Genomic DNA, 25,069 nt, shown 5'->3' with positions numbered 1-25,069 from the left:
TTAAGTAAACATTTAAGTTATGCAAATGAAACAAAGATCCAGACCCTGCCTTTGGACCTGCCCAGGGATGGGGTGGGTGGGACGGGGCCTATAAAAGGCGAGGGTTCAGAAGGCTAGCACCATGTCTCTCAACCTTCTCTGCCAGGCGCAGGATGCTCTGTGAGGCCCCAGAGAACTTGATTTCATGCGATTCACCAAGCAGCCAAGGCCACCTCAAAAACAGATGTCTGTGCCTCCATTGAAGCCTAGCCACAGGCGCAGAGGGCGGCCTCTCTCCAAAATCCTGATGGAGCTTCCCCCTGGCGTCCCGAGCACCAGCCTCCAATCCAGGTGTTTACTGGCTAGCTTCTTCTGGAGGGACAGCCGCAAAACACAAGGTATGCTTTTTAGAATCATATTTTCCGACTCCATCGCTGGTTCATAAGAAAGCTGTTGATTTCAAGGACATCGAGTAGATTTTGTCCTTGGCTGCCTTATGGAAATCTTGCACTGCCTTCGATAGGTGGTTTGTTTCTTCTCTGGAAGGTTTTAGTGATTTGCAAATAAGTGTTTGGCCTCTTCTTTTGCAGTTGAAACTGTTTCATTCTCTTGCCTTTGGCGTTGGTCCTTTGGAAATTGATTGGATTGACAAAATGGAGTTGGGTCTTTGAGTAACTGGTGGACTGATGGATGTGGGGACAGAGGTGAGGCAGAGTGGAGAGCAGAGAAGGGTGAGTTGTTATCAGGTCTGACCAGAATAATGGCTAAAGGGCTCCTACACAGAACCCAGACCCCAAGATGGTACAAATGCCGGTGTGGTCGCCATTACCCTTGAAAATCCCTTAAATCACCTTTGTAATGTTTTTTAATCCAGTTCTCTTTCCAGGTAGAAACAGATCACCTTAAAACAGACCACCTGATTGAGTACTGCGAACTGACTATTGTATTTAGAAATGTCATTTCATCCTCCAAAAAAAAAGTTCTTTTTTTAATCCGGGTGTCACACCGGTCCGGAGCTGAAATCATATTAAGTTAACATTAAAATCCTGAACATCTGTTCTAGCTGCGTAAACTTGCAAGGTGCTCGCCCTCCACGATTTCATCTGAAGCTCCTGGGCCCTTATTCTCACACCTCTGTAACTGACATTCTGGTGGACGTTTGAACACCATCTTCTTCCTCCTGCACATTTTCTTGCCGGTTCCCGGCGCAGGGGACGCCCTTCCTTGCTTTGCCTACTCAGAGAATTCATCCTTCGGAATCCCACAGTCGGGGAGAGGGCTGTGTGCCGTGCGTAGGGGTGGAGTGGGAGCGCTGGAGGAGGGTGTGGGCTTTCCTCATTGTGATGGGGCAGCTACCAAGCTCAGGTTACTCCTCACAGCTGCCTCAGACATTCTGGCTCCCAGAAACCTACAAATGAATCTGTTTGTTCCGTCAGGCGCTATTTGAGTCTTTCCTATGGATTCTACCTTGAAGGAGAGAAGGGGAGTTCCGATCTCGTGGAGGCTACATGCCAAAGAAAGAGACACTTGTTTTTTTAATGAAATCTACACTAAAAAAATTTCAACTCACGTATATTTTTTGAGCACCTATGTGTGCCTAGCCATGGGGACAGGGGATAAACGAGGCAGATACGGCCCCCTTTTCATTCAAGAAACTCCCATCTAGTAGGAGGAAGGCAATAAACACTTATTAACTTATGTAAACTCATCAACGCTGTTAATCAAAAGTCACACGCAGGTGGCTACCAACTGCACCAGCTGCTATGAAGCGGGGGTATAAAGTCCAGTGACGGTGACCCTGAGAAAGTGACTGGAGTCACCGGGGCCAAGGTGGTTGGAGGGAAGAGGATGGGGCATCTCGGGAAAGGCTCTGAGGCTGGAGGCACTTCCAGATTCAAGGTGGGGCAGAAAGGCAGGCAGGGAGAGGCCAGATCAAGCAAGGCCAGATCTAGGAGGTTTTTAAGAGAGGGAGTTACTGAGTTACTCCATCAAATTGCATTTTGAAAGGATGACTCTGGCTGCTGTGTGGAGGAATGGCTGAGAGGTGGAGAACGCCTGGATAGGCCTGGGAATGCCCCTAGGATATTGCACTTGGTCCATGGAGGGTGGAGGGGGAAAGAGTCAAAGCACAGGAGGGTGAGAAAGAATGGTGGCCTGAACTTGGGCAAGCAGAGATGGACAGAGGCGAGGGACTCATTTAGGAGCTATTAGGAGGCAGAATAGAGGTACAGGTGGGAAGAGAAAGGGACAGGTATGATGGACAGGCTTGGGACTTGCCTGGCCAGGAAGACTGGGCTACCTGGAGGATGCAGCGATGAAGGAACCACATGGAATTGAGTACTATATTGAGAACTGGACCGGCATGGTGCTAAGCACTGAAGTCCATCGATTCAGTTAATCCTCACCATGCCCTCTAAGACAGCATTGCCAACTGAACATTCTGCAATGATGGGAATGTTCTATATCTGGGCTTTTCAGTGCGGGAGCCACCAGCCCCACGTGGCAATTGAGCCTTTGAAATATGACAAGTGCCACTGAGGAGCTGAACTTCTAATTGAATTTAATTTTAATTAATTTAAGTTTAAAAACTGATGCTTGATTCTGTTACTGGAAAACTTTTAAGTGTGTTTGGAACAACCTGGGTATGTGGTTCTAGTTTTTTTTTTTAATTAATATATTATCTTCAAAGGAAATTTGAAAAATACTTTAAAATACCGTTTAAACAGCTCCTGATAACATTTTGACTCTATTTTTTAAGGGTAAATGTTATGAAATCTAAATGCAGATCAAGTATTTCCAATGCAATTTTAGCATCTAAATGAGATAAGCTGTGTGAAATATATATCAGATTTAGAAGACTTAGTAAAAAAAATAATGTAAAATGTCTCAATAACTTGTCAGTTACCTATCAAAGTGATAATTTTTCAATATAATTGGGCTAAATGAAGTATATTATCAAAATTAATATCACCAGTTTCCTTTTTATTTTTATATCTATTTTCAATTGATATATAACTCACATACCCAATATTCACCCTTTTAAGGCACACAATTTGGTGGATTTTAGTATATTTACAAAGTTGTGCAACCATTGCCACAATTCTAATCTCAGAATATTTTCATTGCCCCCAAAAGAAACCTGTGCTCATTAGCAGTCACTTCCCGTTCCCCACCCCCAGCCCCTGGCAACCACTAATCTACCTTCTGTCTATGGATTTGCCTATTCTGGATATTTCATATAAATGGGAGCCTACAATATGTGGTCCTTTGTAACTGGCTTCTTTCACTTAACGTAAGTAAAAGTCTCTCTCTTGTTCACAATTGCCAAAGCCTGTTAACTGGTCTCCCTGCCCCAGGGCCCAATCTCCACCCAGCAGCGAAAGAGATATTTTTAAAAGTGTAAATCTGATCATGCCATTTGCTACTTAAAACCCTTCAATGGCTTCCCACCACAATTATATCAAATGTCAATTCTTCCCCATGGCCTGGCACTCTGACGCTCATGAAATATTTGTTGAATAAATAACGGAAAATATTTTGTCTTTTTGTTCCAAACCTATATGTGTTTTAAATTTAAAGACATTTTAAATTTAAAAAGGTAAAACACTTTAAATTATCATTTAGGGAAACATCCCATGTGCAATGTATGTCCGTTTCCCTGCATCTTCTCCATCACTGGGTATTCATCTTTTAAATTTTTTTTTTTTTGAGGAAGATTGGCCCTGAGCTAACATCTGTTGCCAATCTTCCTCTTTTACTTTTTCCTTTTTTCTCCCCAAAGCCCCAGGAGACTGTTGTATGTCATAGCTGTACATCCTTCCAGTAGCTCCATATGGGCTCCGCCTCAGCATGGCCCAGTGAGTGGTGTGTATGTCTGCGCCCATGATCCAAACTAGCGAACCCCGGGCCGCAGAAGCAGAACACATGAACTCAACCACTACGCCACCGGGCCAGCCCCTTATCTTTTAAATTTTCAACCATGGCCAATCTGCTGGGTGAAAAAGTGTCTTATATTTAATTTAGGTTTCTTTGTCACTAACTAGGTTGAGCGTTGTTTGCTCAATATTTGTTATTTGGTTTTATGACCAAATTAATGATTATAAGCTTAGTTTGTCTTTATCTAAAAGTATTCTTTTCACATCAAGGATCTCTGTCCTTTGTCTATCCATGAGTATTTTTTCCCTATTTGTCATTTGTTGGGTTAACGTCTTGAAAAATATCTTATAGAAGAAAATGCATGCTCACAAATAAACCTTAGTTCAAAAATATAGGAAGTTAAAAAAAGTTTGTCTATATTAGGAACATTGTTAATAAGGAGAATAAATAATCGCTGAAATGTATGTGGCAGATGGTATTTTACCAAGAGCATCCTTTATTCCGGAGGCCAGCAGGCTTTTTCTATAAAGGCCCAGATAGTAAACAGTTTGGACTTTCCCGGCCATACAGTCTGTCGCAACTACTCCACTTTGTCACTATATCAGCCACAGACAATAAGTAAATGAATGGGTGTGGCCATATTCCAATAAAAACTTATTAATGGACATGGAAATGTAAAATTTACATAATTTTCAGGTGTCACGAAATATTCCTCTTCGATTTTTTTTTCAACCGTTGAAAAAAGAAGTAAAAACCATTCTTAGTTCCTGGGCTATACCACAATAGGAAGTAAGCCAGACACATGTGGCCCATGGGCTGCAGTTTGCCACCCCTGCTTTATCCCATTTGAACTTGACCATATCTTGGTGAGGTGGACAAGGAGGCACGATTTTCCACTTTCCGTACATGCAGAAGCAGGTTCAGAGAGGTGAGGGCCTGCTATCCATTATGCACAGATGCTCAAAATGAAAACAAATGAGAGCCAACGATTCGATGGAAGCCAAAAGCTTCTATTCAAATCCAAACTGTTAGAGGTTTTAGAAACTTAAAAGTTCCTAAACTCGAGGTTTTTAATGAATCTAAGGTTTTAATGATTCCATCTTAGACCAAATACTTTGTGTGTGTGTGTGCGTGTTCATAGACCAAATACTTTTCGAAAGGGATACTATGGGGGGCCGGCCCAGTGGCGTAGTGGTTAATTTCATGTGCTCCACTTCGGTGGCCCACTGTTCTCGTGTTCAGATCCCAGGCGCAGACCTACACACCGCTCATCAAGCCATGCTGTGGCGGTGTTCCATATACAAAATGGAGGAAGATTGGCACAGATGTTAGTTCAGGGCAAATCTTCCTCACTCCCCCCCCCAAAAAAGGAATACTATATGGAGCCCTAGGAGGTCGGGACACGTGAGCCCCAGCTTGGAGTTAGACTTACTTAGCATCCTGGTTCCATCTCTTATTTGCTCTGTGACTTTGGACAAGTTGCCAACTTCTCCATAAAAGAAAGATAACCATATAGGGTTGTTATTTTCAGTGTAAATTTGAATCAATGCAATAAATAAAGGGGAAAGTCTCACTTTTTGTCTTAAAGTGAGATAATGCAAATTCCTTACACCCCACATTAATTTAAAGATCCAGTAACCTCAAGGCAGGTAGGTCCAAGAGGCCCGCAGCATCCTGTGTCTATACTCTCATCACTACGGTAACCCCACTGAGCTGGTAAACAGAAATACCCACCCTTCGTTGTCAAGGTTAGTCTTGAATGATTCGCTTTAAATGTTGCCAGGTCTTCAAGAACACAACCCTCCCAGAAAATATGGGAGCCTAGAACCCAACCTGCCCGGCTGGTGTGAAAAGTGGAGTTAATGTAAGAGAAGTGGCTGGCACAGAGTGGTCCAGGCAAAACAATGGCTATTTTGTATTAATTCAGTGGCAGAGCATTAATTTAGGAATTCCTCGGCTGTGGGTTTTGAAATACTGACAGGCCTGCCTGGGTGAAGGCAACCTGGTGTGACTGTTAACAGCTCCTGTGGAGTGACGTTCAGGCTGCCAGAGTTGAAATTTTTGTTTGTTTGTTTAAATAACAGCTTTATCAAGATAAAATTCACATACTACACAATGCACCTGTTTCAAGTATATAATTAATCCAGTGGTTTGTAGTGTATTCAGAGAGTTGTGCAACCATCACCACAGTCAATTTTGAATATTTTCCCTCCTTCCCTAAAATCCAGTACCTTTTAGCAGTCACTCCCCATTCTCCCCTCCCCCTGGCCACTGGCAACTACGAATCTATTTTCTGCCTGTATGGATCTGTCCACTCGGGATATTTCATGTAAATGGAATCATACAACATGTGGCCTTTTGTGTCTGGCTTCTTTCATTTACCAGAATGTTTTCAAGGTTCATCCATGTTGTTGCATATTTCAGTACTTCATTCTTTTTAATGGCTGAATAATATTCCGCTGTATGGATATGTACCACATTTTTTAATCCATTCATCTGTCCATGGACATTTGGGTTGTTTCCAGCTTTTGGTGATTGTGAATAGTGCTGCTATGAACATTCAGGTACAGGTTTTTGTTGGAGGCCCCTTTTCGATTCTGTTGGTATATACCTGGGAGTGGAATAGCTGGGTCACTCTTGTGCTAATTATTCTGTGTTTAACTTATATTAAGAAACCTTTCCCTTGCTATTTATTACCTTTGAGACCCTGAGCATCTCCCTTCTCTGTCCCTTGGTTTCCTTACCTATGAAGAGGGGTGTATGACAGTTTTATTGCACAGGGTGGTTGAGAGGATTAAATGAATGAGTTAACTTAAAGCCCTTGGAACATTGCCTAGGCATGGGGAAGCACTCGCTAAACACTAGCAATTATTATTGCTCTTACCTGGTGGTGAGGATTAAGCAAGATACCACGTAAAGCGTATTCCCTGCTCTGTGAGTAGTTACTTATTATCTGGTTTACAATTCGTGCTGAGAAAATTCTGCCAAGAATGTACTTAATGTGATAAACTTCTAGGCTAATCTTGGCCAAATGAAAATACAGAGTGGTTGCCTTTTAAGCAAAGGACGGTTCCTGGAGAAGATTTTGCATGATTCGGGAGCAGTGCTGCTCAGAGATGGCCTGTATCTGTTTTCCAACCAATGTGGATGAGAAAATAGTGTAAACACAGTTGTGAAATGATAGGATTCCTGATTCATGCTTTGAGTGGGGGAGGGGCATTTCACATTTGGGGTAGAAAATGAGTCTCTCATTCATATTTTTCTATTGTGGCATATGGAGCCAGATTGGCTGCGTTCAAATTGGGGCTTCTTCTCTTTTACTGCCTGTGTGACCTTGAGCCAGTTCCTTAACCTGTAGACTGTGCCTCAGTGACCTCATCCGTCAAATGGGGATAATCGTACCTGCCTCATAGGTTGTTGTGAGACTCGAATGAGTTAATGCCTATGAAGTGCTTTAAGAAGTCCCTGGCTTACAGTAAGCGCTATTTAACTGAGTGCTTAAATTGTTTTCTTCAAAATCGCATAATTGAAAATATCCCATTGTTCCATATTCTTACCCTTTTGAGAGAGTCTGGCCAAGAGACATGGTAATACTTTGACTAATTTTCCTTAAAAAATGAAGGAAAAAAAACAGATGGAAAAGAAATCTCCTTTGGCTGCCCGTGTTCTCACTGCCTCTTATTACTGCAACTTTGTTTTTAAACTTCTAGTTGACCGGTCACACTACCAAAGCATCTTTTGTGAGCGGTTTCTTTTTTTGAAGAAATAAACGGGACCCCAACATCTCCATGCACACCTGGCTACCCATGAGCAGTCGTTCCAGCAAAGAGCTTGTTGCAATAACAGCATTGGCATTTTGCCATCTCACAGCCCAGAAGAATGCTGGTCACATGACTTTTAATTAGTCACCCTGTGGTCATTTTTGCCATTTACTTAAATTCAGGCAGCCCAGTCCTTGGCACATAGTAGGTACTCAACCTATGACCCGTTTGGAGGGAAAGGATGGTGGGCCAGGAACTGGGGGCTGGGGTCTCATTCCCCCTTGTTCTTCCAATGACCATCTCACAGCCTCTGGATTGTGAAGCATTCGAGAAAAGTTTTATCTTTTCACTTGGTTTCCACAACAGCTCCTTTGGGTAGAAACCGTCGTCCTCATTTCCCTGATAAGAACCTTAATCAAAGAGGTTAAGTCAACTTCCCAAGGTTGAGTTTACAGAACCCCCAATGGAACCTAGATCATCGGTTCTGAATCCTGAAGCCTCTTACCCTCCCAAACCGCATCCAGCTGCGTGGCTTTGGCTAAATGCCTCATTTCTAAGCCCAAATCATCCTCACTAAACTTGTGGTTGGGGGGGGGTGGGGGTTAGGTCATCTTCCCAGGTATGGATTATAACTTAATTATACTGGAAAAAAAAGCTTCTGTTATTCCCATTTCTTCTCTGACACTTCTGCTAAATTATTTTGACCCTGACCAATATAGCTTCCAGGTAGATAAATATTTTGTTTCTCAAGAAGAAAAACCAACCGGCTATTTATGCCAAGTCATGGCACGAGCCCCGGGAGCAGCAAAATATGTTTTGCTCAGAGTAATGATAGGGTGGCCCCTCCCTTACCCTTGACCGGCTCTGCCTAATGACAAGTCAGGCTCTCCAGCGGTTCCTGTCTCCCCGGTTCTCCGGCTTTTCCTTAGGTCCCCAGTTTCTGAACCAGGATAGGGGTTATGAAATTCTAAAAACATGGCAATGATGAGAAATGGCGCCCTGAGTTCTGTCGCCCCTTGGAGCCTCCAGGTCCTTTGTGTCTTGGCATTAAACCTCTAGGAAGCTGGCATTACTCAGCTGATTCGCCTCTTCTGCGGAGTCCTTCCACACACACTCCTGCGTGCAAATGGGCTTTACAGCTAATGCAGACATAATTCCACCAGGGGAAGATGAGAACAGGCTAGCAGAGCCCTCTGGAATAATCGAGCCTGGGCCTTCTTGGTACGCCTCAAAGGTCACTGCTACTGCTTTTCTAGTGGCTGTGGTGGCCTCGAAATGAACTCTCCACCAACCATCCACTCCTCCATGAAAGATAGGGGCAAGGTGGGAAAGAGCAAAGAATTTGTACTTTTTCTTTGTCAGATTTGCAACAACATGGATGGACCTTGTGGGTATTGTGCCTGAAATCAGTCAGAGGGAGAAAGTCAAATACCGTATGATTTCACTCACAAGTGGAAGATAAAAACAACAACAAACACATAGAGACAGAGATTAGATTGGTGGTTACCAGAGGGGCCCGGGGGAGCAGGGAGGGCAAAAGGGGTGACAGGGCACATGTGTTCCGTGACCGATGGTAATTAGTCTTTGGGTGGTGAACATGATGTAGTCTACACAGAAACTGAAATATAATGATGTGCACCTGAAATTTATATAATGTTATGAACCAATGTTACCTCAATAAAATAAAATATCAAATGAGGTTAAGATATCGTAATGGCAGGACAATGAGCTTGGCAGTGCCAACCTTGTGAAACCTAAACCAACAAAGAAAAAAAGGAAGTACTACCTTTTCCTTCTTTGTATCCCAGGCAGCCCCGGGCTCCTAGCAAGCAGTTAGTACACATTAGCTGAAATGAAATCGTTCATTCAATCTTTATTGAGCATCTACTGTGTACCAGGCACGGTGCTAGGCACCAAGGATAGAGCTGTGAAAAAGACAGCGTCTCCCCTCAAGGTGCTTCTAGGAGGGGAGACGGATTATTTATGTGTATTCATTTCTTTATTGCTGCACAATAAGCTACCACAAACTTAGAAGTGTAAAATGACACCCATGTATGATCTCACAGTTCTGTAGATCGGAAGTCCAGGCCAGCTCCAGTGGGTTCTCTTCTTAGGGTTTCACAAGGCCAAAGCCAAGGGTGGGGATCTCTTCTGACGACTGTGGAGGACCACCTCATTCATGCTGTTTGCAGAATTCAGTTCCAAGGTCCCTGTTTTCAGGCTGGTGGCTGGGTCCTCTCCCTCAGCCTACAGAGGCCACTCTCAGGTCCTTCCACATGGCCCCCCTCCATCTCACTAATGGACAATCTCCCTTATGTTATGCAAACAAATAATTGCGGTCATTGCAAATACTGGTTAAGAGTATGAGAAAGTAAACCAGGTACTGGGATGGAGTGACTAGGTGGATGGGCAAGGGGCCTACTTGAGACAGTCTACTTTGCTGGTCCCTCCTTTTATCAGTCTCTGAATATGGCCTATATCTGCTCTGTCACCATCTCCCTAGGTGGCCTCCAGGCTCCCAGACCACCTCCACACACCTCTACCTTCAGCCCAGACTCCTGTTGACCTAACTCCCTGCCCCATCCATATGGATGGATAACAGGCATCTCAAACATAATACGGCCAAAAAAAAAAAAAAAAACCGCAAGCAAATGAACAAATAAGGACAACAGAAAACAAAGCCAAAGAACCTTACTCTTAATTTTCCTTCCAAACCTGTGTCTCTCCCAGACTTCTTCCCCGGGTTAGCAATTGGCACCGTCATCCACCCAGTTGCTCAAGCCAAGAATCTGAGCGATGCTCGATTCTTCTCTTTCTCTCCCACCGGACTCCAGTCTCTATCAGCAAGTCCAGCCAATTCCACCTGCCCACATACCTCACACCTAAACCTGTCCTCTCCCCTCCATCTCCACCACCACCCTGGTCCCATCCATCGCCATCTCTTGCCCAGACTATGAACACTGTCCACTGTGGTCTTCCTCACTCCTCACGTGTCCTTTGCAAAAGGCTCTTTTAAAAAAATTAGTTTTATTGAGATATGATTCATGTACCATACAATTCACCCATTTAAAGGGTACAATTCAATAGTTTTTAGTATATGCACAGAGTCGTGCAACCATACCCAGAATCAAATTTTAGGATATTTTCATCACCCCCAAAAGAAATCCTGTACCTAGTAGCAGTCACTTGCCAAACCTTCAATCACTCAGTCTCTAATCCACTTTCTGTTTCTATAGACTGATGCGCCTGCTCTTGACATTTCATGTAATTGGAACCATACACTATGTGTCTGGCTTCTTTCACTTGGCATAATGTTTTCAAGGCTCAGGTAGCATGTACCAGTGTCTCATTCTTTTTTATTGTCAAATAGTATTTCATTGGATGGGTATACCACATTTAATTTATCCATCATGCACGTATTGTTTTTACTTCTGATAGTTCCCTGGTTGGTTTTGAACCCAGCCATGAAGATAAGGTTGGCCCATGTGCAACTTGATAGGCACGCATATCACTCCGTCCCACCCCTTCCTCTGCCAGAAGGTCTTTCTGCCCTCCCCCAAGACTCTGCGAGCTGGAGAGGTTCCTTTGCATCTGAGAACTGTTGATTAGCATTTGTGAGAATTTGTGTGAATGACAACACCTCTTCAGAATCTGGGGTGACCCAGGGGCTGGGATTGATTCCTGCTGAAGTGATTCCATCCCTCTTGCTTGCTCACTTCTTTGGTCTAGAAGGAAATTCACGGGAGGGAAACCTTCAAGTGTACGCAATGTTTGGGGAACCCAGTCGCATTTGAATCGTACATTCATTCAACAAATATTTATTGAGTACTTGCGGTGTCTCAGGCATTTGGGATACCACAGTGAACAAAACATTCTTTTGTGCGAGGGGAAATGGACACTAAATAAACTGGAGAAAAAGGCAGAGTAAGGAGATGAGATGAAAAGTGAGACAAGAATCATAGTCTCCTGGCCATTTTAGGGCAAATTTATATTCTCCCTTGAGACGGTCAGTTAGACGTACACATGCGCAGAAATGTATATCCTTTTTCTCAGTCCTTATTCACCCACGCTGCCTTGGTTACCATAGAAGAGTTGCGACCCTAATCACCAGTCTCTCAAGGATGGGAGGAGACAGAACGGGACATATCTTCGCCGAATCCTTCCAGGAATGAGAGGGGCCCTGGGTGAATAATCTTAGCCAGACTGGGCTGAAAGGGAGTAAATTAACGCCAAAGGAAAAGCTATTTGGGTTGGTTTTGAGGGACTAAACTTTTCTGGGTTGGGCTACGGTGAGAAAATAAGTTCTCCCACGCTGGGTATGGGGTGAATGAATCACAGATCGGTTAAGGGGGGTCAATAATAATAAAAACAGCTCCTGCTCTGTTCCGGGCCCTCTCCTAAGCGTCTGCGGGCAGTATCAGCGACTCGCCGGGTCACGGGCGGGGGCAGGCTTTCGGCCCCCACCCCCGGCCGCCACTGGGTCCTTCTGGCGACCCAGTCGCCGGGCTGGGGCAGATTGCGGGGCTCTCAGCACCTCGGGCCGGGGGCAGGCGCCGCGGCCGGGTAGGGCCGGGGCGCGCGGGGGGCGCGGCGGCGGCGGCGGGCGGGCCGCTCCCCGCTCCGCCTCCCGGCTCCGCCCTCCGCTCCCGCTCCGCCCTTCGCCCGGCGCCCGCCCGCCCGCTCTCCTCGCCCGCTCGCTCGCTCGCTCGCTCCCGGCCCCCCATGCGGATGTGACATTTCACGCCGCCGCCATTTTGAGAGCGAGCCGAGCCGAGCCGCCGGCCGCCGCGTCCGCTGCCCGAGCCCCGACGACGACGCCGAGGAGGCGGAGGCCGCAGCGCCCCGAGCGCGGCCGGCCCGTCGCCCGCCCGCGCCGCCGCAAGCCCGCCGGCCCCCGGCCCCGCAAGCCCGCCGCGCCCCGCCAGGCCTCCCGCGCGCCGCCGCGCCCGGCCCGAGGCGGGGCTGACTCCGCGGCCCCCGCCCGGCCGCCCTCCGCCCCGGCCGGCCCGCGGCCCGCGGCCCCGCGGCCCCGGCCTCGGCCCCGGCGGCGGGAGGCGGGCCCCGCGGCGGCGGCGGCTGCGGCGGCGGCGGCCGCGGCGAGCGAGGAGGCCGCCCGGCCCGGCCCGCCGGCCGCCCGCCCGCCTCGGCGCCGAGATTGGGCGAATCGCGAGCAAGTACGTGCGCGCCTCCCTGCCGCCGCCGCCGCCGCCGCCGCCCGCCGCGGGTCGCCCCGGGGCCGCCGCCGCCGCCGACGACGCGCGGGAGGAGGAGGAGGAGGCCGCCCCGCCGCCGCCGCCGCCGCCGCCCCGGCTCGCCGCCCGCCCGCCGGGCCCGCAGCCCCGGCCCCCGGCCGCAGGCGAGGCCCAGGCCGCGGCCGACATGAACCACCAGCAGCAGCAGCAGCAGCAGAAAGCGGGCGAGCAGCAGCTGAGCGAGCCCGAGGACATGGAGATGGAAGGTGAGGCCCGCGGCCGGCGCGGCGCGGCGGGGCCGGCGCGCCTCCATTGTGGCCGGGGCGCCGCGGCAGCCGCGCGCGGGGCTCGCCATCTTTAAGCAGGCCCCGGGCGGCCGCCGGGCCTCGGCCGGGCCGCCCGGCGAGGCTGCACCGTCATGCCGGGCTCCCGGCCGGCTCGCTGTCTGCTCCCGGGCCCCCCGGCCTCCCGGCACCGAGCGCCCGCAGCTGTAAACGGGGGCGCCGGGCCGCGCGGGGACGTTGCTCGCGGCCGGCGGCCGCCCCGCCGCCTGGGTGGGGATCCGGGCTCCGGGGACCGGCCCCTTCCCGGGCGTCTCCGGGGCCTGCCCCGACCGGCCCGCGCCTGGCCGGTAAGCTCGGGACTGCGAGGCCCCGTTGGCCTCGGGGCTCGCGCGCACCTGCTCCCGTGCGCTCCCCCGAAGCGTCCCCGCAGAGCACTTCATGGCAGCGCTTCTGGCGCCGGCCTTCGTTTTGCAACACCTGCAAGGAACGCAGGTGTTCTCAGCCTTTGCACCGGCCCAGAGTTTTGAGCCAGGCGCCCTTCGTCTCTAAGTTACCTGTGTTTCGGGGAGTTGGGTATCTTACTGTGTGCGGTGCAGTCAGCATGCAGCCAGGTGTGTGTTTGAAACTACCTGAGAGCCCCGCCACACGTGGCTCCCTACATCCGAATCAACCCTGACGCCAAAGGTAACTTTGTTCTCTGCTCAGGTGGCAGCAGTTTTGCAAGGCGCTGAATAAAGTCCTGGTTATCAAGACTTGATGTAAAGGCAGGGAAGAGAGAGGGTCTTGGACTTAGCTAGCTCAAGCAGAGTTGGTCGTTGGAAGGCATCTTTTACTTCTCAACGGCCTGAAGGGCAAAGTTGAAGTAGTCTTAAAAGACAGTTTCCTTACCTAGATTGAGGGCTCAGACTGGCAGGAGTCAAAAGGGGGCACCTGAATGAACGGGGCATTGAATGTTTTGTTCTTGTTTTGCCTTTAGCAAGAGCTCTTGGGTTGCATAAAATGAATGGAGGCGCTAAGGAAGCGCAGGTAAAGCCGCATTTGTCCTGGGGGGTGGCTACACATGTGGGGCACTGCACACTTGGTGGGAATGCTTACGGTGACCGGTATTCCCCTGTGAATAACTTACTGCTAACAATTGGACGTTCCGTGAAAAAATGGCTTGCCGGATTGCAAAAGACCAAGTAGCAGAGATGCCTGCAGAACCAGCCCAGTGGTACTTAGGGTAGCAGTAATGGGGGACAGGAGAGCCAAGTCCAGCCATGGACCTGGCTGTCTGTTTCGCTCAGCCCCTGCAAGGCAATAACTTCGCAGAGCGCTTGGCTTGTGTGATTAAATCAGATAGCTGAAGGAATACATCGCTGAGAGAATTTTATGTATGCTTTTTATGCCACATAACAAAAAGGGTTGCTTTTCAGTTTTTTTCGAATATCTCCCAGTCAAGATAAAAATTCAAATAGTGCTAGCATATAGATTTTCCACATACACTGTCTTACCACTTTCCAAGTGTTTTTGAACACTAGTGAGAATTAATAAACACCGATATCACTGAAGAGCGTATTTCTGGTGCAGAACTGTGTCGTTGGGGAAATACTCATGTCCACAAGTTCCAAAGACTTTTCTATAAGACTAGAGTGTTGAAGAGCCGTGGAAGAATTTTCAGAAGTTGGAGCATGCTTTCAAGCCAACTTTCTTTTCTCATGGAGTTTTATTTTCATATCAAAGTTTGCATCGGAAAGGTCACTCCTAAAATCATTAATCTGCAAATTTGCTAGAATCTCAAATTGGATGGCAAAGGTTGCAGTTCTTAATGCTGATTCCTTAAACTTAAGAAACTTGTTTCTTTTGAGTGGGACTCTGTCCCAGATTCATTATCCGGAAGGTACCTTTGTAAGGCTTATGGCTGTGGAGCACCCACAGGTGTGTGGTTTAAAAAACTGCCTATGTCTTAGGCAATCAATCTTAGCCATTCTTAGCCTTTATACTCCTAAGATGTGGTGCTAGGTTTGTATACATTGTAGTTTAGGAGAAGTGAAAGAATGCTTCCTATTAAAAAGTCAGAAGGGTGGGATTACTGAATATCAATTCTGGTTGGCTTCATATGCCAGGCTATGATAGTGACATGCACCTGTTTAGTGTCTTTGCCTTGATTCCAATAGAATGAGCAGCTGGAAACTGTCCGAGTTCTGATCAGCTTGAGGAAGGGAAGGTTTTGTCAGTGAGGAGCATCCTGCCTGCCCCTCCTGGGAAGGGTGGTTTCGAAGGAGCCTGGGAGACTGGTTTGATTGGTTGTGTTTTCCTATCAATAGGTCAATGTTTGTTTCCCTCCTCCTGCTCCACTTTATTGGGGTTGCATTTACTTTTGACTGAACTCTGCACTGTCCTTGCGTATCTGCTGGAGAATGGTAATGCTCAGGATTAGTTATTTTTAAAAAGGCCTCTTCTGAGCATTAGGAAAGTTGTGAAGGACCAAGGGCAGAGAGGGAAAAGATGGGGGCATCTTGGCAGTTCATTGGGATTGGGACCACATGTTTCCTGTAAGGCCTGAAGCAGCACATTTCAAGTTGGGAGGCAAATAGAACTGTGGAGGTGGTGGCATTATTAGGTCTGGCCAGGAATGAATTTGCTTGGCGGTTTATTTGTTCACTGTCTAACTCAGAGGCAGTGCAGGCCGAGGGGCTGAAGGGGTGACTTGCACAGGCCTCTGCCCTCTGAGTACTTGGAGAGGTGATAATCTGGTCTGTGTTAATGCCCTGTGGAATCAACAGGAAGTTTTCCCAAGGTCTCGCTTCTGCTGCACTGCCTGGCCAGCACAAACGTAAATACCCTGATGTTTGTTCCCTGGTGTGGTTCTTCTGCCCGTGTGAGTAGTCTCTGTTTCAGAGTGTAATCTCTGGAGCTCATGGGACAGACAGTTTTGTCTGATTTTGTACAACGCTCAGACCACTCTGTCAGGACACCAGGCTGGGAGCAGATCAGTGAGTCAGCTGCAGTTTCCGAAAGGAATTGGTCACTGACTTCTGTGTTTTTTGGTTTGGGGGGCAGCAGCAGTGGATTTCTTTTTCTTCCAAACTTGTGTGGGTGGGTGGAATTTCAGGTTACTTTTCGGCTAAAGCAGGTTTGGGAGTGGGAAGTGGGTTCTCTTGCACACATGCACCAGGTAAACCAAACTTGAACATTTTATTGTGTCTAAAATGTAAGTTTCCTTTTCAAATAGCAGCACTGTAACAAGACAAAAATAATAGAGAATATTGATTTTCCTCTCACATTAGCTTTGGTTGGTAAAAGAACTCTTTGTGAAGCTGCAAAGTGAACATCAACTCGGAGAACCCAGAAGAAATATAGAAGAAATTAGGCCCAACTTGGAAACATCTGAGCCTGTCAGGTTTGGGAGGATTGGAAGTTACTCCCCACAGGCATCAGCACTCCTGGTTCTGATTCTGATTATCTGTAAACAAATAAAAGATTGATAACAGCAAATATGGGAAGAAAGTGTATCCTTTCCTCCTTGGTTTTATTTTTTTGGAATCAGTTTTGTGGAAAGGGAGAGAGAGGAGTTAAAACTTATGGTGGGCCAGTACGGTGGCAGAGAGGACGGGCGTAGGGCCAGGCCTAAGTTTGAATGTGGACTTTGCCATTTAATTGTTGTGTGACCTCATGCACATTGCTTAAGCTCTTGGTGCCTCGGTTTCTGCATCCTACAAAAGGAGGTTGGTCACGAGCCGGGTTGTGAGGGTGAAGGCACGAGGCGTACATGAACTGCCAGGCCCAGAGTTGGGAGCATGGGAGATGTTCAGTCAGTGATGTTGCTGTGGTGGTCGCACCTTTGCACCTGAGGAAGGGGTAGACTTAGGAATAACGCATGGCCAACACCACAGGTGGAGCGAGTTGATTTTCAGCACTATGCAAAAATGTCCTGTGGTAACTATATTCTAATGTGACTGGGGAAGAAAACATAACCAGCCTCAATCTAAGCAACATTATTTATGAAATCCTAGGCTTGATGTGCCTAAATAAATAGTATTTAGGTTAGTGGTATAATATTTTAAGAAAAATTTAATGGGTGATAGGGGAGATGAGTGGATTTGGTGCGTTGTGACACTGGTGCTGAAGTTGGGTCAGCTCGATAGCCTTCTCTGGTGAGAGTGTTCTAGTTCTTGCGGTGGAGTTGGAGCATCTAGTGATGCACTTGATGGGGTTAACCAGGTTGTAGCAGTGCAGCCAGGTCACCGAGCTTCCAGACTTTGGGAGTTGGCCTTGAATTCTTCGCTCTGATCCCCACATCCTGTTACCAAGCCCTTTTGGTTTTCCAGCCGCCACCCTAAAGGAGGCCCCTGTTGCCTCATGCTGGGGCTGTGCAATAGCCTTCCTACTGGTCTCGCGTCCATCCTTCCTGAACCCCACACAGCTACGAAAACAGACTGCCCACAGGACGGCTTTGTCGTGTCCCCGCCCTGCAGAAGAGGACTCAGGTGTGCTGCCTTCCCTCCATGGGGGAAGTCTACAGCCCAGTCTAGGCCCTCGGGGTCCTCGGGATGGCCTCAGCCTCCTTTGTGCTTCAGGCTCCCAGCACACACGTGCTCTGCAGCATGGGGTCCCACTGTGGCTTTGGGCCCACACTTGCGTAGATGGCGACGGCTTCTTCTGGAATGCAGGCAGGACAGGTAACCCAGGAAAGTGGTTTGGAGCCCCTGCAGATGCCACCTTTTCCCTAACCTTTTTGCGTGGCCGCAGCCACTTGCCTTGCCGAGCCGCAAGGCCGCAGCCACTAAGAGCCGAGTAAACCTTTTGTCCTGTGTGCTACCTGTGGCACCGCCACTTGTGTACCCGTCTTCCTCACTGCTGGATCATTTGTGCTGGAGATGACCATCTTAGGTTCCTTTTTTGTTCCGTGTACTTGTGGGAGATACTCGTTCAGGAAACAGCAATTCTAAGGCTAAACAGTAGTGCAGGAGATGGCTGGCTGGCAAGCTGGCGTGTGAAAGAGAGTGCCGAAGCCATAAACCCGTATTGCTTTGATAGCTGCTAATTCAGTTTTATTGCTTTTAACGTAAGTTGCTTGAAATGGCATTCTTGATCCTCTTGGAAGGAAAAGCTTGTGTTCCAGACAACGGCTTTGATGGGCCTTCATAAATTACTGCAGGTTTCTTGTGAGTATTTAAAATGTTTTTGTTATTGTTTCTGGGTTTTTGGATGAGCAGTGTGTACCTGGGTGCTTCTGCTTGCCTTCCCAGGCAAGGAAGTTTTACTCTGGAGACCAAGAGTTGTAACAAGGTATTTCTTGACGTGTACTGTGACAGAGTTAAATGTTAAATGTCACCTGCTTCATAAACTTCTTGTTCTGAACTAATTTGGACTTATGAAAGTTGGAGGAAGCAGGATTTTAAGTGTCATGCGTAGGCAAGAAAGTCAGTTATGCCATTTTTCTGGTAAGTTAACACATGCCTTGGCTAATGAGAAGTCAGACGTGTTGAAATCCTCTTGAAGAGGTGCAGGCCTACTTCTGAGGGTTGGTGATTTAAACTTGGAAGTTGGGAGTGGAGGTAATTGGAAAGGTTCTTATGTAGGGAAATGCACCGACCTGGGCAAGAGCCAGATGCTTCTGGAACTTAATGACGACACTGCTGAGTGTGAGACTAGCGAGAACTGCAGCGTGGAGAGGGAAGAGGGGCCTCCGGGAAGGTGCACTGAGAAGTCGTGCCATTGTCCACGTTGTTGGGTTGACAGGAGCTGGGAGTGGAAGACCACATAGGGTTGCAGTGATTGGATGGCTTGTAGCCTGGTGCAGGCCGAGCCCTCCCTGGGCTGTGCGTCTGCTGCGCTGTAGCCAGTTCAGTTCTCAGGTCACCCCTTGAGGTGTGGGGACCACTGTTGTGAGGTCACAGCTGTTAATATTCACAGAGGTGCCCAGGTGTCCTTTAAGGAGCCCAATTGACAGGAGCTTTATCACACTAAACGGCTGAGCTGTGAGTGTTGTGTCTGAGTCTCAGGGTGGTGGTCCTTCCTTCGTTTTGGGTCACTGAACGTCTCCTCCCTTATGGAGAAGGAGGTTCCTGTGTCTGACCACAACAGTTCTATGTGACGTTCCCGCCTGGCATAGAAGATTCAAAACCCAGCCACTCCCTCCGTTTTGATCCCATGCTAGTGACTGAATTGGTTTTTCTGACATCCTTATCCTGGGAGGGCAGTGTCCTGTGTTAGGTACCAGCCCCAGAATATCGACCAGGGAAGGTCTAGCTCTTGCAGTGCCTGGTTAAACTGGCCTCTGGTGTGGAAAGCGCTTGTGTGAGTTTGTCAGGGTGACCTGTGTTGCAGAGTGGGGTCACACCCTGGGGTGTAGCCACAGGTGTCTGGGGGTAGTCTGGCTTCTCTTGGCTGTCCCCACCACCCCAGCTGTGGTACTTGCAGAAAGAGCTGAGGGGGCCTCTCCAAGGGACACCACGTGGTGTTGCTCCACCGTGTAGGCTGAGCAAACCCTGCCACTCTAGGCCCCTTACAGAAAGGCTGACAGCCGTTCACCTTGAGTTGCAAGTACATTTCATCAATGTGACTTTGGGGAATAAATTATATTTCAAGGCTCTTAATTGACCCTGTGCAGGTGGTGTTTTAAAACAAGCACATGTAACACTTTAACGTGTTTACAGGGTCACACAGTCCAGCTCCTCTTGAAATAAGGGTGGGGTGGGTAGTTTCTGAAGTGCTTGCTGCTTCCAGTTGACAGTGTACATCATTTTGGAGGAGCAGTTAATTCAGTCAAGTAAACTATGTGTGGTTAAAAACATTCCCTCACATTCTTGTTTTGTAGCCATCATAGACACTTAGAAGAATTCTCCCCACATATTCTCTGCCTTTTCTCTTCTGTCTTCAGCTTGTCAGGACTAAGAGGGTGAACAGACAGGGGCTGGGATGCCTGCCCTGCCCTGCAGAATGCCCTCAGAAGGGGCTGGTGCAGTGAGGGTGGCTGCGGCCTCTTTGTGCGCCCCAGCCTGGGGGCTGTCCCTGCCTCAAGTCTGTGGGGCAGTGGTGGCCGAGGGGCTGCTGCTCCTGGCTGGCGTGGTGTCCTCCCTGCCCTCGCTGGAAGGAGCCTCCGTTTCTCTGAAGCACTCACGTCATCTATGGGTACTGATGGGAATAGACAGCTTGTTTTCCGACTTAGACCCATCTTATCTCCAGAAAGCCACTCGTTTTCCTCTGGGGGCCGGGGGACATGACGTGCGGGGTAAGAAGACTGAGGGTCTAACTCTGTGTGTGCAACACGGTAGCCACCAGCCACGTCTGGCGATTTCAACTGTAAAATTAAAAATCCCATTCCTCAGCTGACTAGTCACATTTCAGGTGTTCAGTAGCCACACCTGCTGGTGACCACCATTGTCCAGTGCAGGACACGTCCATCAGCACAGGAAGGATTAGTGGCTAGCGCTGGCCTGAGCAATCTAGTTGGATCCTTGGCTAGAAGATGTTTCTGGTAGCATTAGTGTCAGATTGAATGTTGGAAAGATACAGTGTGTCCTGGAAGAGCAAAATTAAAATGAATAGAAGCATTAGAAACTTGTGGATAAATAATTCTTGGGCAAATCCTATAGAGCAGGGCTTCTCCAGTTATTTGTGGTGAAGAAGCAGGGTTTTTTTTTTTTTATTTCTAGTCCATCATAGACAGTTTCTCAATTGTATTTTGTAGAAATACAGTGCAAACAAATTATTTAAGAAGTGAAATAAAGTAGACATACAAAATAAAGCGCAAGTTTATCATTAAATTCAACAAATGTAAAGTTACATCTCAACAGTTATACTTAGAATGAACATACATAGGAAGAAAGAAAAGAATGGCAGAAACCGTACACGTTCATTCAAGTGTGTGTATAGGCCATTAATATAAAGAAACACTATTACACTACGGTGTCAGTCCACATGGTAACTGAACAAAATCTTGAGTGAAACAGCAATTCCCATATGAAAAGTCTATTTGCACGCTTACAGTGTTTAAAGGAACAGTCTTGCATCCTGCTTGGATGGGTGGCATTCCTGCTACTCAGAGAGGATGGTGTTTATCCCAGTGGTTCCTGTGTTACCAGTACTTACGAGAATCCAGTGCCCCAGAGGTGTCCCAATGAGAATGGAAATTTTTTTTTTTTTTTTAGTTTTTTGTTTATTGCAGTAACATTGGTTTATAACATTGTAAAAGTTTCAGGTGTACATCATTGTACTTCTATTTCTGCATAGATTACATCATGTTCACCACCAAAATACTAATTACAACCCATCAACACAAAGCTGGAGGTATCACACTCCCTGATTTCAAAATATACTACAAAGCTATAGTAACCAAAACAGCATGGTACTGGCACAAAAACAGACACACAGATCAATGGAATAGAATCGAAAGCCCAGAAATAAACCCACACGTCTATGGACAGCTAATGTTTGAGAATGGAAATTTTTAAAGCGATTTTCCAGAATTTATCTGTAGACAGCTTCAACTATATCCTATAAACTTACAGCTAAACTATCTTTCATTGAAGGAAACGGATTCTGGGTGATATCTACTTTGGGGTTGCAGTTAACAAGCTAACACTAAAATCTCAGAAGCTGTGACGTGGTCCTCTGTGACGTGTGACGCACCGCACCAATTTGCCAGCACCCACACCAGCCCCTGCTTAGATTGCTGGAAAGTTTCTACGCTTGTTTTTTTTTTTCTTTTTTTTTCTTTTTTTTTTTTGCTTGAGGAAGATTGGCCCTGAGCTAACACCTGTGCCCATCTTCCTCTATTTTGTGTGTGGGACACCGCCACAGCATGGCTCGATGAGTGGTGTGTAGGTCCGTGCCTGGGATCTGAACCTGCAAACCCCCGGCTGCTGCAGCAGAGTGCGCAAACTTAACTGCTAGGCCACTGGGCGGCCCTCTTCCCTTGCTCTTCATTGTACATAAGTCCGCAGGGGCAGCTGTTGGCAGATTCTGCCCAGGCATCTGTTTTCAGCCCCGCTCCTTTGCTTTCCTGTCTTGACTTCTGCGTGGGCCAGGAGCCGTGGCCGGCTCCGGACTCTGTTGCACCCCAGCAGCAGCAGAGCTGTCCTTGCCGTGACGCTCGCAGAGCCTGGTGCAGTGCAGGGCTTCTGGTGACAGACAGACGTTTATGCAGCCCCTCCTGACTGTGGCAGGGACAGTGCTGGCCACCCCGCTGGACTTGACAGCCTCGGGGTGAAGGCGCCTGGCAAGCATGTGCAGGGGAGGGCCCCAGTGACGGGCCCTGATGGGGTGGTGAGGAGGACGTGGCTGTGCCACCAAGGAAGGGCAGGACTGGCCTGCGATGGGGAAGGGGTGCGTCAGCTGGGGCTTCACAGAGGAGGTGACACAGCTGAGTTTGAAAAGAGGATGGGGCTGGAGTGGTGAGAGGCAGGAGGTGTGGAATGGCACGATGGGATCGGGATCTGCAAGTCTCGGTGACGAGGGGTTTAGGATCCAGGCAGAATAATGGTCCCTAAAGACGGTTGTGTCCTAATCCTCGGAGCCTGTGACTGTGTGACGTGATGTGACCAGGGGACTTCACTGGTGGGAATAAGTTAAGGATCCCTGGATGGGGAGATTATGCAGGCGGGCCCAGTGTAATCACCAGGGTCTTTACAACCTGAAAGGATGGAGGAGTGTCCGAGTGGCGTGGTGTGAGAAGACCGTGGCTGGCTCTGAGGGTGGAAGGGGAGCCAAGGCGTGTGGGCAGCCTCTAGAAGCTGGACAAGGCAGGAAAACATTCTCCCCTCGAGCCTCCAAAAGGGACACAAGCCTTCTGACACCTCAGTTTTAGCCCAGTGAGCCCCATTTTCAGACTTCTAACCTCCAAATCTGTAAAAGGATAAGTGTGTGTTGTTTAAACCACTAAGTTTATGGTAATTTGTTCAGCAGCAATCAGAAACTAATACAGGATCCAAGGAGGTGGGTAAGAAGCCGCACACGGGTGCCCAGGAAGTGTAGCTGGCCTTGAACCCTGGAGAGCTGCGAAGAGCTTGACGACTGTGGCCCCTGAGCCTCACTGAGGACTCCTCACTGTGGCCAGGCCCTGTGATGTGAGGCTGTGCCCGTATTAACTCATTCGCTCCTACTGCAGCGCTGAAGTAGACGTGTCATCACCCATGTTAGAGCAGAGGGAAGCCAGGCTCTGAGCAGTGAAGTAACTGACCCCGGGTCAGAGATGGCATTGAACCCAGGCAGTCAGGCTTAACAGCTAGTAGCGATTCATTATGGCCAGTAGGTACCATTGGTCATAAAAGTAGTGGTTACTGCTTTTTCATTTAAACTCCCTTGCTGCCTTCTCCCACGTTTCTTACCTCACCACCCCAAAGTGTAAGCTGCAGTGGGGCTTCCAAGTCAGAACGTTTTTGTGTGGTTCACCACATGCTTTGAATATAGAGTGTAGCTCACTGCCAGAGTCAGCAGGGGCCACCTGGACTGTTCAGCTAGTGGAATATGGTGGCATGAGAAGCCAACTAGTATGTATTTTTAAAAGTAGATGCCCCCCTCCTTCAAGAATCCAAGTCACTGAATCAGGCATTCAGTAACATATTATAATAAGATTCTGAGCTGTAATGAATCATCTGTAAAGCACACCATTTGGGGCTCTGGGTATAGGGAGAGATTTAAATGTGAGAAGGCTCAAGCCTTGTCAGCTGGGGCTCAGGTACCAGCATACTGCATTTCAGAGTGCCCCGTTCTGCAGCCTGCAGGGTTAGCTCTTAAGGCCCCTTCAACCAAACTACAGACCTCGTCCACGCAGGCCCCTGCTCATCCCGGCCCCACGACACTGTGTTACCGAGGAGCGGACCGGGGCTCCTCCAGGCCCACACAGATGGCCTGGACGTGGCGGCCCCCGCTGCTTCCCGGGCCGTGTTCTGTTTTGAAGCCCTGACCAGCTGTGTTTGTGTCCTCCTTGTCATCTGAATCACCTGATTTCTTTCTGAAGTCAGCAGCTTTCACAAGGTGGGCGGAAAACTGGGTCAGAGGTACCTAGCCCCGGGATCCCTTCCCTGGGCAGGGATTGAAAGAAACGAGGTGACTTAAGAGGCCAGTCTCCTTGCTTTGTTAGCTTCCAGCTAGCTATGGGGTATTGTTTTTGTGGCATATTTTGAATATTTTCCTTTTGGGTCTCTTCCCTGACAGTATATTTTAAAATACAATCTATATTTTCATAGGCAACTTTGGGAAGTATAGTTAGTTTGTAAAGTGATTGTAGCAGTCAAAACCTGTGACAACTATAGCAAACAGTTGTAAATACAGAAGTCCTTACTTGGTTTGACATCCGTCTTTGCCTGTTAATTCACTGATTGAAGAAAGCTTAAGTGAGTGTGGCTTTTTGGTCTTAGTTGTTTTTCTTTCTTTTTTTTTAAGGGTTTTCCCCCCCTGCCCCCCAAAGCCCCAGTAGATAGTTGTATGTCATAGCTGCACATCCTTCTAGTTGCTGTATGTGGGACGTGGCCTCAGCATGGCAGGAGAAGCGGTGCGTCAGTGCGCGCCCGGGATCCGAACCCGGGCTGCCAGTAGTGGAGCGCGCACTTAACCGCTTAGCCATGGGGCCGGGCCTTAGTTGTTTTCCTGAATGTCCTCTCTGCTCACACAGCGCAACTTGAGACTCAGCTCGTGTGCATTGATTCTTTGATTTCCTCTGAAGGCATACCTTTTTGGACCTCGCATCAGAGGGGTGATTTCAGTCATTGTACAGATAGATTTAGGGTATTTATTGGTCATCAGTTGTGCTTCAGTTTCGGCAGGTAAAAATATGAAGATGGGAGACATAAGTTTTGGCCTCAAGGAACTTGTTCAGGACTGAAGGTGTCCATAGAACGAATGATAACACACAGCTGTGCACAGATAACTGCTAATGCGTTGAGCAGTGGGCTGGCAGAATTGAGACCTGCAAGCGAGTTGATTTGGGGGTGTCTGGAGAAGATGCAAATAAGTGAGGTGACCCATTGTGGGGGGACTGCAGATGATCCTT

The 25,069-nt window shown here is 48.2% G+C and overlaps 1 protein-coding gene across 2 annotated transcripts in view; it reads left to right on the top strand.

The window, feature by feature from the left end:
* Window positions 1-202: 202 nt before the first annotated feature.
* The window catches only part of USP7 (ubiquitin specific peptidase 7), a 77,626-nt gene continuing 52,759 nt past the window's right edge, over window positions 203-25,069 (top strand). The window contains exon 1 of one of the 2 annotated variants that reach the window (XM_087449609.1): window positions 203-377. In XM_087449609.1, the coding sequence (XP_087305735.1) occupies window positions 224-377 (154 nt within the window). In that variant the 5' untranslated portion in view covers window positions 203-223. Of the gene's footprint in view, window positions 378-12,825; window positions 13,075-25,069 lie in introns of those variants that run through there. The other variant, XM_087449610.1, reaches the window with a different exon arrangement.

Source organism: Ceratotherium simum, chromosome 26, assembly GCF_057802395.1.
Source record: "Ceratotherium simum simum isolate JZ-2026a chromosome 26, ASM5780239v1, whole genome shotgun sequence".
NCBI lineage: Eukaryota > Metazoa > Chordata > Mammalia > Perissodactyla > Rhinocerotidae > Ceratotherium > Ceratotherium simum.
This window is presented reverse-complemented; position numbering and strand designations above follow the sequence as displayed.